At 37.6% G+C, this 12,119-nt stretch overlaps 1 protein-coding gene across 17 annotated transcripts in view; it reads left to right on the top strand.

Moving 5' to 3' along the window:
• The window catches only part of EVI5 (ecotropic viral integration site 5), a 227,493-nt gene that overhangs the window by 147,966 nt on the left and 67,408 nt on the right, over positions 1-12,119 (top strand). For all 17 annotated transcript variants that reach the window (XM_069597978.1, XM_069597976.1, XM_069597977.1 and 14 more), the window contains one exon: positions 5,241-5,387. In XM_069597978.1, coding sequence (XP_069454079.1) covers positions 5,241-5,387 — 147 coding nt within the window. The remainder of the gene's footprint in view (positions 1-5,240; positions 5,388-12,119) is intronic.

Raw genomic sequence — 12,119 nt, 5'->3', positions numbered from 1 at the left:
GTCATGTCCGACTCTTTGCAGCCCTATAGACTGCAGCACGCCCAGGCTTCCCTGTCCATCATGAACTCCCAAAGCTTGCTCAAGCTCATGTCCATCGAATTGATAATGCAGTCCAACCACCTCATCCTCTGTCGTCCCCTTCTCCTCCTGCCTTCAGTCTTTCCCAGCATCAGGGTCTTTCCAGTGAGACAGTTCTTTGCATCAAGTGGCCAAAGTATTGGAGTTTCAGCTTTAACATCAGTCCTTCCAATGAATATTCAGGACTGATTTCCTTTAGGATTGACTGGTTGTATCTCCTTGCAATCCAAGGGACTCTCAAGAGTCTTCAACACCACAGTTCAAAAGCATCAGTTCTTCAGCGCTCAGCTTTCTTAATGGTTCCAACTCTCACATCCATACATGACTACTGGAAAACCATAGGTGGACCTTTGTTAGCAAAGTGTCTCTGCTTTTTAATATGCTGTCTAGGTTTGTCATAGCTTTTCTTCCGAGGAGCAAGCATCTTTTAATTTCATGGCTGCAGTCACCATCTGCAGTGATTTTGGAGCCCAAAAAAATGAAGTCTCTTACTGTTTCCATTGTTTCCCCATCTATTTGCCATGAGTGGTGGGACTGGATGCCATGATCTTTGTTTTCTGAATGTTGAGTTTTAAGCCAGCTTTTTCACTCTCCACTTTCACTTTCATCAAGAGGCTTTTTAGTTCCTCTTCACTTTCTGCCATAAGGGTGGTGTCATCTGCATAACTGAGGTTATTGATATTTCTCCTGGCAATCTTGATTCCAGCTTGTGCTTCATCCAGCCCAGCATTTCACATGAGATACTCTGAATATAAGTTAAATAAGCAGGGTGACAATATACAGCCTTGACGTACTCCTTTCCCAATTGGGAACCAGTCTGTTGTTCAGTGTCCAGTTCTATCTGTTGCTTCTTGACCTGCATATAGATTTCCCAGAAGGCAGGTAAGGTGGTCTGGTATTCCCATATTAATTTGGCTTTTATAATTCCTTTTCTTTTCTACTAGTGTTTATTACCTGGAAAAAAAAAATGCTTCCCTGATGGAACAAAGTCTAAAGTTACTAATTATCTCTGTTTTTTTCCAAATTGTATTAGGTCCTTAGAAGAACTCCCATGTGCTCTTTCATCTTCTAGTCTTACATCTTACTATTATTGTACCTCCAAATTCCTATAATTTTTTTACCTCCAAATTCCTAGACATTATTGTCTTATGGAGTCAATATTCCTGTGGTTTTGGTTGAAAAGTGAAAGTGAAAGTCGCTCAGTCATGTCCAACTCTTTGTGACTCTATACAGTCCGTGGATTCTCCAGGCCAGAATACTTGAGTGGGTAGCCTTTCCCTTCTCCAGGGGATCTTCCCAACCCAGGGATCGAACTCAGGTCTCCTGCACTGCAGGCAGATTCTTTACCAGCTGAGCCACAAGGGAAGCTTGTGGTTTCGTCTACCTGCTTGCTAGTTTTTTTGCTCTATTCTTACTTTTATTTAACAGTTTCCTCCCAGTTTCAATGATGAGTTGTAAACTCTCTCACTTTCTTAAAATAAATGTACTTTTCTCTCTTCTGTGATAGTTGGCTGAGTATACTTTTATAGGATGAATTTTTTTTAAACACTACCAGTTTTTCCTGTTGAGTTGTCTGCTAGATATTTCACTTTCCACTTTCACAGATACTGTTTTTCCCTTGATTTGCCTCTGCTTTACTTTAGCATTCTATAAGTTTTGATATAATGCATTTTGATAAGGATTTATTTCTATTTATCCCAAATAGTATTTGGAACTAATTGTGCTTCCTAGGGTATAGATGCATATGTGATTTTTGTTGTAAAAATTCTCAATTATTATCATCTTCTTAAGCCATCACAGCTCACTTTTTTTGGTGGGGGGCAACACCTGTAAAGTATATTTTATACCTTTTTATTCTCTTTTCTGTCTCTTGACATCTTCTGGGGCACTAATTTTTTCTTCATTGTGTCTAGTTCTTAGTTGCTTAGTTTTATCTGACTTTTTCTGACCCCATGGACTGTAGCCTGCCAGGCTCCTCTGCTCAAGGGGATTGTCCAGGCAAGAATACTGGAGAGGGTTGCCATGCCCTCCTCCAGGGGATCTTCCCAATCTAGGGATCGAACCCAGGTCTCCCACATTGCAGGCAGATTTTTTACTGTCTGAAACACCAGGGAAGCCCAAGAATACTGGAGTGGGTACCCTTCCCTTCCTTAGGGGATCTTCATGACTCAGGAGTCAAACCAGGGTCTCCTGCATTGCAAGTGGATTCTTCACAAGCTGAGCTACCAGGAAAGTCCGACTCTTTGCAACCCCAGGTGCTGTAGCCTGCCAGGCTTCTCAGTCCATGGAATTCTCCAGGCAGGAATACTGGAGTGGGTTCCAATGGTCATCTCCAGGGGGTCTTCCTGACCCAGGGATTGAACCTGAGTCTCCTGCATTGCAGACAGATTCTTTACTGACTGAGCCACCAGGGAAGCCCTCATCATGTTTAATCTCCCATTTAACCCTTTAATTGAATTTATTATCAGTGTCTGTTAATTTTGGAAATTATATTTGGTTATCTTTCAAATTTGCTGGTATTTTGACAGTGACTAGTTCTTTGTTTATGCTTCTTTTTATGTTTAATATGTAAATATGTAAACTATTTTGTATAAAATCCTCATGTGATTATTATCTAAAGTTCTTAAGAATCTAGCATATTTTTTGTCTGCCATTTCTCACTCATAGTCAATTCTTAGGTTTTAATTATTTGTGTGAATATTTTGTAATTTTGGAGCATGGAATGGTATTTAGGGGTACAGGGAGGAGTTTTGGAGTGTATGTTGAAGGTGTGTCCCTCTGAAGTATAGTTACTTGTTTTAATGGTAACTGGAGGCAGGATCATTTTCATAGAATGAGTTAGAATAGGTTTAGTAATAGTAATAATCGAGTATTTGTTAAATGTCTTCTCTTTCAAGCATTAGGAGAGAACTACTTTCATAAACTTTTCTCATGTAATTCCCAGAACACAGCCTTAAAAGTCAAGCAGTAATATCTACACTTCTATTAGTGTACTAAAACTTGATAGAATTAGATAGCTTCACCAAGATTGAGAAATTGTTAAATGAGGAGCTGAATTTTGCCTGTGTTTGGTTATGAAAATGTTTACTGTTTCTTTCAGGCCCCTAATAGAGTAATTAAGAATTGAGAAACTCAAGCTGAGTCAAGCCTGAATATGAAAACTACCTCATGTCAGTGAATTCATGATCTATAATGTTAAGGTCCTATTGTATAGCAAAGGGAACTATATTCAATATCCTATAATAAACCATAATGGAAAAGTATTTAAAACGGGAAAAAAAAAAAAAATATATATATATATACACACACATAATTGAATCATTTTGCTGTATCCCAGAAACTAAAAGGGCTTCTCTGGTGGCTCAGAAAAGTAAAGAATCTGCCTGTAATCCAGGAGACCTGCGTTCAATCCCTGTGTCAGGAAGGTCTCCTCGAGAAGGGAACGTCAACCCACTCCAGTATTCTTGCCTGGAGAATCCCAGGGGCAGAGGAGCCTAGGGGGCTACAGTTCATGAACTAATTGTAAAGAGAATTAAATGAAAAATAGACAGTATTTTACATATGGTTTTCTTTAAAAAAAAAAAAAAAGTATTATTGTTGTATAGTCAATACGTCTTGTCCAGCTGTTTTTCAACCCCATGGACTGTAGCCTGCCTGGCTTCTCTGCCTATGGGATTTCCCAGACAAGAATACTGGAGTGAGTTGCCATTTTCTTCTCCAGAGAATCTTCCCAACTTAAGGATCCATCCCAAGTCTCCTACATTGCAAGAGATTCTTTACCACTGAATCACCTGGGAAGCCCTGTGTACATTTTTCAAATGAGGAAATAGAAATTGGATATTAATTAGTTTGTTTAATCACCAAATGGCAAGCCAGAATTCAAAGCTAGTCCATAAGCCATGAACAGACTGTGCTATACATTATAGGAATGTAGTTAACATGACACGGTGTGACATCAAAAAGTTTGCAGTTCAGTAAGTGGTGGTGATATCTTTTCAGCAGTCTGTGCTTGCTTTTGTGAACTGGAAAGGGGAGTTAAATACATCATACCTCTGTATCTATCTGTTTATACCATATTGCCTGTTTCAGAAATTTATACCTAAAACTTCTGTATAAGCATCCTTATAGTTAAAAGATATTTATTGTATGAAAGGTAAATGGATCTTTAATGAAAGTTTCTAATGTGACCCTTACGCATTCTCTTGATTTTTAAAGCAGTTTTATAATTTTTTTAAGTAGTTAACTATTTGTTGAATAAAATAGACCTATAACTAACAATAACATTGAAAATATTGCTGAGACATAATATACACACCTAGAAATTTATAAGTTTTGTGATAGTCACTCAGTCATGTCCAACTCTTTGCCACCCCGTGGACTATAGCCCGCCAGGTTCCTCGGTCCGTGGAATTCTTCAGGCAAGAATACTCAAGTGGGTTCCCGTTCCCATCTCCAGGGAATCTTCCCAACCCAGGGATTGAACCCTATCTCCTGCATTGCAGGCAGATTCTTTTTTTTTTTTTTTTTTTTAATTTTATTTTATTTTATTATTTTTTTTTTTTTTTTTTATTTTTTTAATTTTAAAATCTTTAATTCTTACATGCATTCCCAAACATGAACCCCCCTCCCACCTCCCTCCCCATAACATCTTTCTGGGTCATCCCCATGCACCAGCCCCAAGCATGCTGCATCCTGCGTCAGACACAGACTGGCGATTCAATTCACATGATAGTATACATGTTAGAATGTCATTCTCCCAAATCATCCCACCCTCTCCCTCTCCCTCTGAGTCCAAAAGTCCGTTATACACATCTGTGTCTCTTTCCCTGTCTTGCATACAGGGTCGTCATTGCCATCTTCCTAAATTCCATATATATGTGTTAGTATACTGTATTGGTGTTTTTCTTTCTGGCTTACTTCACTCTGTATAATCGGCTCCAGTTTCATCCATCTCATCAGAACTGATTCAAATGAATTCTTTTTAACGGCTGAGTAATATTCCATTGTGTATATGTACCACAGCTTTCTTATCCATTCATCTGCTGATGGACATTGCAGGCAGATTCTTTACCTTCTGAGCCACCAGTTTTTTCAGGCCTTTTATCTGTATTCTCATATTTATATTTTTATCTGTATTCTGTATTTATATTTTTAATTGTTAGAACCAGATCAATAGTAATCATCTTCGAAGAGCAGAGCAAGAGGTGACCAATCTACAGGAGAAGGTGCAATATCTTTCTGCACAGAACAAGGGATTGCTTACCCAACTGAGTGAAGCAAAGCGCAAACAAGCAGAGATTGAATGCAAGGTAAACATATCAACTAGCAAGTTTATGTTTTAGTCAATATAATAATGTTTTTTGTTTTTATCTCATCACTGAGTACATTATCATAAAACTAAAAGAAACTAGTCTTATTTCCTACTTTTCCTGAACTTAGTTTGGCAGTTGATTTTGGGCCAGGTTACCTCATCATGCTCTGGGTAAATTTCAGGCTGGAAACTTCATTTTCAATCACTTGGTTAGGAAATTAAGTTAACCAAGTGATTGAAGGTTGGTATCTCTGTTGACCTGTAGCCCTTTAAAACTGAAACTTTTAATGTCTCAACCAGAAAGATAGGTAATTTAGAGAAGTTGGGTCTACTCTGCTTTGATTGGCACCTTATTAGTGAGCTGTCAATATTGATATATGTTTTCTGGATAGAGAATAAAAGAGCTGTGTGTGTACCCAAAGGTTGGCAAAATTGTGTGAATTTCAAGTTATTATTTTAATCGATCTTTTAAATTTTTATGGGGTGTTTGGATTCATAAAGCATGGAAAAGTTTTTGAATGCAAGTATTTTTTTTCCTTAAATAAATTCATAATACAACAATGATGAGAGAAGGTGAAGTTGGAAAATGGGGTGGAAGGAGAGGGGTTGTATGTATGTGTGTTTGTGAAATAACTAAAGAGATGACTGTGGTAAACATTAGAATGAATTACGAGGGCAAGTTTGTTTTTTGGTAAGTTTGGTTTTGTTTATGAGATTTTTTCAAAAAAACTAGACATTCATCTTTCCATGGTGAGAGAGTAGGAATAATGCCCTTTAAAGGTTCCAGCCTTATTCTATGATAAGAAATAAGACTTTCAATGGCAGATATAAAGCTGTAATTCCATCAACTTGTTCTAGTGTCATTAAAAACCAAAAGTGAAGCTTGAGTGGTTTATCAGTGTCACTGAAATCCAGAGATGAAATTACATCCTAATAAATATGGATGACTGTTACAGTTTACTCTGACAGAAATCTGTAGGCAGTACTGAAATTTGTACTAATGTAAGAGTAGTCCCTCCTGAAGTATGTGACTAAGTGTGCTTCTTTTTTTCTGTTTTGTGGGATCTTAATTCTTGGACCTGGGATTGAACCCAAGCCACGGCAGGGAAAGTGCTGAGTCCTAACCATTGGACTGCCAGGAAATTCCCTAGGCTAATTTAAAAATAAGATGATGTAACATGAGATTACATCAATTTGATTTATTATACTAATATCTTTTTCAGTTTTTTATTTTGCAGTGTCTGTCCTGACTTATTTTTAATAAAGAACTAAATTTAGTATTTTATTATTGATATGATTTCCTTTAAACATGTTGATAACATTGGTACTGGATTTAATATTGTACCCCAAATACCTTAGCACCTTTTAATCAAAGTAAAGTGCTATTTGGAAATAAATATTTGGGGAGTTTGCCAGTGAAAATAATTGTTTGCTTTGAATTTGTGTAAGTAATGGGCCCACATTCAGAATTCTGAGAACTGATATGAGATCTTATTTAACTTTAACTTTTCATTAATACCTCTGTAAAGTATATACAGATGGTGATTCTGAAATCTCCCCTGTGTTTAAGGTGTATATTGGTTTATTCAAATTTTTTAAATGCCTTTTGCAGATTTCCAGCATGACCAATTTTAATTGTCACCCTAGTATCTGGCACATTCTGATTAAGTGTTAAATATTTTACTTTGTCATATTGAAACAATTCAGCAATAAACCGAACTTTTTCAGAGAGCTAGTCTTTCAGTTATATAAATCTGATAGTTTTCATTTCATTTTATGTGATTATAGCTTGTGGTTTGTTGATAAGTAATTATTAAAGCTCGTGTTGTTTTTCATTGATGTAAAGCAGGATGCTGTTTTTGCTTGTTTTTAATTTCATTTTGTTTTTTTGGCTGCACTGGGTCTTTGTTGCTGCTTGCGGACTTTTTCTAGTTGCAGCAAGCGGGGGCTACTCTTCATTGCAGTGTGCGGACTTCTCATTGTGGTGGCTTTTGTTATTGGGGAGCACAGGCTCTTGGCATTCACGCTTCAGTGGGTGTGGTACACAGTCTTAGCTGCTATGGCATGTGGACTCTTTCAGAACCAGGGACTGAACCTGTGTTCCCTGCATTGGCAGACAGATTCTCATCCACCATACCACTGGGGAAGTCTGGGATACTGTTTTTAATATTAGCATTATTTTCCCTCTGTAATTGAATTTGAGTGTTCCAACTTCAAACAATATAAGTCTAAGATCCCCAATATGAAAATCCAAAACACTTTGAAACCTACATCTTTTCATAAATTTCACACAAATTCATTTGGAAGCAGAACTTGATTTGAACTAATACATAGCCATTTATCATTGTTATTTATCCCACTTGGTTTGAGTACTTATACATCACTGCTTCATTTTTGTTGAGCATTGAGCATACTGTTTCATTTTGGACACTGCCTCAGAACCCATTGGATAGTATAGTGTTCCATTTATGCACCTTATTACTCTTCTAAAGTCTGAAAAATCTGAAATTCCATGACATACCTGGCCCCCAGAATTTCAGTGATAAGATTGTTGGATTTCCTGTATAAATCTAAATTTGAAAATTATAGAAAGATTTTATGCTCTAATAACAGATATATAATTTTTTATCTCCAGGAGAAAAGGTATTACATATTCATATACAAACTTATAAATTGTGTAATAAATAATGTTAAGTGAGGAAAGCTGAGCAAAGTATTTTATGATTATAATATTGTGCATATATGGAATAATGATAGGAAGAAAACAAGAAATTAAACCTGTTGCTTATATGTAATTTTTAGTAGCTTAATATTGTGCATTTTTCATAATGCTTTGATGTTTTTAAAGCTAAATATAAACAAAAACATTTAAATGCTTTTTATCTTATTCTCTTCCTGACCCTACCACGTACACCCCTTTATTTTTTCCCCAGATAATGGCTTTTATTATTTTCTGATAACTTCCTTTAGAGTTTCTTTTAGGCAGATACTAGTAATTAAAAGTATATACTTTTTCTTCTCACAGTCTTATGTGAAAGTTAGCAAACAGTAGTATATTCTGCTTTTTGCTTTTTATGTTTATATGTTTTGTGCAGCTTTCTGTCATCAGTGCTTAGAGTCTCCTCGTTAGTTTCTAAGACACATTATTTTCCATTGCATGTATATACCACAGCATCCTTAACTAGGTCCATATTGATGGATACATGGTTTGTTCCCCATGTTTTACTACTACAAGCAGTGTATAGTGAATAACTTCGTACATACATAATCTCAAATGTATAGAGGTATATCTATACATTTCTATAGAATAAATTACTATAAATTTGATTGCTTGGTCAGAGAGTAAATACCTTGGTACTTTTCATAGTTTTTGTGTAATTACTCTCCTTAGGTTTGTACCATTTTGTGCTTTGATGTGCAGGGCATGATGGTACCTGTTAATTTATCATGTTTCTTACAAATTGTATAACAAAATCTTTTCATTTTAATTAGATGTAATTTATATGTTCTAGGACAGTGATTTTCAAATAGGGATTGGAGGAGGTGAAATTATGAGACTAAAAAGAATGATAACATCAGCGTACATATTTGTCAAATATTTGGGTGTCTTCTTGTAGGTTATTCTTGCAAGCATTGGGGATACGGAAATGGAGAAGGTAGACCTAATGTTTATTGAAACAATAAATAAGAAATAGAAAATATCATTAGTAATAATGTTCTATAGAGTGAGAAGTTAGAGGAAGTGGTAATTAAGATCAAGTGCCAGGAGATGGTATCAGAGCTGAAGAATAAGAAAGAACCAGCCATATGAAGAGTAGAGGGGGAGATCCTTACATGAAAAAGGTCAGAGATCAAGACCCAGAAAGCAGGAAAGAACTTGGTTGCTGAGTCTCATATATAATGCAGAGCTGAATGAGATAAAGCCAGGGAGGTAAGCTAGGACTTAGCTTCTTACCATGTAGATATTTATAGGTCATGGTAACAAGTTTGAGTTTTACTCTTAAATGCTGTGGGAGGCCACTGAGAGGTAAGATAAAAAACATGGTACATTTTTTTGATTTGCTATATTTGCTTCAGTTTTTTATTTAAATTTTATTCATTATTTTATTTTTGTTTGTGCTGGGTCTTTGCTTTACAAGAGCTTTTTCTCTAGTTGTGAGTGGGGGCTTCTCTTTAGTTGTGGCATGGGGGCTTCTCTTTGCAGTAGCTTCTCTTGTTGCAGAGCACAGGCTTTTGAGCTTGCAGGCTTCAGAAGCACGTGGGCTCAGTAGTTGTGACACACAGCTTAGTTGCCCTGCAGCATGTGGAATCTTCCTGGACTAGGGATTAAACCCCTATCCCCTGCATTGGCAGGCAGATTCTTAACCAATGGACCACCAGGGAAGTCCTTTGCTTCAGTTTTTTACTTTTACTTTTGAAATAATTTTATGTTTACAGTAAAGTGGCAAAGATGGTACAGAGAGTTCCCATATACCCTTTAATCAGCTCCTCCTAATTTTAACCTGTTACATAAACATGACACATTTATTAGTACTAAGAAGTGAACATTAGTAATAATTTTATTACTGAATTACAGACTTCATTCAGATTTCCCCATCATGTCTCATTCTTCTTTGATCTGTGAGGTATGTTGTAGAAATCCTTCAATTTAGGATTGTCTGATGTTTTCTTACACTTAGACTGAGGTTGTATGTCTTAGGCCCTTTCTTAGTATATTATATCAGGGTCATGTATATGTTCAGTTGCTAAGTTGTGTCCAGCTCTTTTGCAGCCCCATGGACTATAGCCCCGCCAGGCTTCTCTGTCCATGGGATTTCCCAGGCAAGAATACTGGAGTGGGTGGCCACATCTTCCTCCAGTGGACTTTGACCCAGGGCTCAAACCTGCGTCTCTAGCAATGGCAGCATATTCTTTACCAGTGAGCCATCTGGGAAGCCCATCAGGGGGCATTCTGTATTAATACGCCTTACGTCTGGTCCTATTAACTTTGGTCATTTGCTTAAGTTGGTATCTGCTAGCTTTCTCCACTACAGAAGTCCCCCCATTCCTACTCTGTTCCTTACAGGCAAGTTACTGAGCCTAGACAATGGTCCAAGTGGAGGAAAGGGCATTAAGTTACAACTCCTGAAGGAAAGAGTATCAAAGAATTTGCTACAACCACCACAATAGGACAATAATTAATAAGTATTTGGAGGAACTATTATGACCAACTTAGACTGCAAGGAGATCATTCTCTGGTGGCTTAGATGGTAGAGCGTCTGCCTACAATGCAGGAGACCCGGGTTCAATCCCTAGGTTGGGAAGATCTCCTGGAGAAGGAAATGGCAACCCACTCCAGTATTCTGCCTGGAAAATCCCATGGATGGAGGACCCCAGTAGGCTACAGTCCATGAGGTTGCAAAGAGTCAGACACGACTGAGCGACTTTACTCATGACCAACCTAGATTGCATATTAAAAAGCAGAGACATTACTTTGCCAACAAAGGTCCATCTAGTCAAGGCTATGGTTTTTCCAGTGGTCATGTATGGATGTGAAAGTTGGACTGTGAAGAAAGCTGACTGCTGAAGAATTGATGCTTTTGAACTGTGGTGTTGGAGAAGACTCTTGAGAGTCCCTTGGACTGCAAGGAGATCCAACCAGTCCATCCTAAAGGAGATCAGCCCTGGGTGTTCACTGGAAGGACTGATGCTGAAGCTGAAACTCCAGTACTTTGGCCACCTCATGCGAAGAGCTGACTCATTTGAAAAGACTCTGATACTGGGAGAGATTGGGGGCAGGAGGAGAAGGTGATGACAGAGGATGAAATGGCTGGATGGCATCACCAACTCGATGGACATGAGTTTGGGTGAACTCTGGGAGTTGGCGATGGACAGGGAGGCCTGGCGTGCTGCAGTTCGTGGGGTTGCAAAGAGTTGTACACAACTGAGCGACTGAACTGAACTGGAGGAACTATTTTGCATTTATGTAAATATGCTTAAGGTTTCAGCAGTTAACTTTATTAGGAGATAATGCATGTAACAATTAATAATTATTTTTTAAAAGAACACACATGCCACTGTGTGTGGACATGGTTTTGAGGTGGCTTTGGAGAGAGGCGATATGAGATTATCAGGTAATAGAACAAGACAGAGGTGCTAGCTTTGGCTCAGGTGTTGGCAATGGAACTAAAGTAGAGTAGATCAATCCAGTATTTTTATAGCGACTCAGTGATTGGGTTGGAGAGGGAGGAAAAGTAGGAGAAAGTTGGTGCACAAATATTTGGTGTTTTACCTGATGGATATAATATTTTTATACAATGTTAAAATTAGTAGAGTAAATATGTATTAGTTATCTATTGCTGTTTAACAGATAACCTCTAAAATTTAGTAGCTTAAAATAATAGTAACCACTAATACCCCAGAGTTTCTGTGGATCTGAAATTCAGAAGCAGCTTCATCTAGTGATTCTGATTTAGAGTCTCATGAGGTTACAGTCATTTCAGGCTTAGCTAAAGCTAAAGGATGAGGCTTTTTAAGTGGCGCACTCAGTGGTTGCAAGGTGGTGCTGGCTGTTGGAAAGAGATCTTTGTCCTCAAGGGGCTCTGTCTTAGCAAAGGATACAGACAAACACACCATTACAATGCAGTATGAGTGGTGCTATTATTGAGGTGGTACATTGGATCCTGTAATGTGAGTTTAGTGTTAGATTTATGGTTCAAGGAAAGCTCACTAAGGAATGATTCAGCTGAGA

Source organism: Ovis canadensis, chromosome 1 (assembly GCF_042477335.2).
Source record: "Ovis canadensis isolate MfBH-ARS-UI-01 breed Bighorn chromosome 1, ARS-UI_OviCan_v2, whole genome shotgun sequence".
Lineage (NCBI taxonomy): Eukaryota > Metazoa > Chordata > Mammalia > Artiodactyla > Bovidae > Ovis > Ovis canadensis.
Note: the sequence above shows the minus strand (reverse complement) of the source record. Positions and strands in the feature narration are given on the sequence as shown.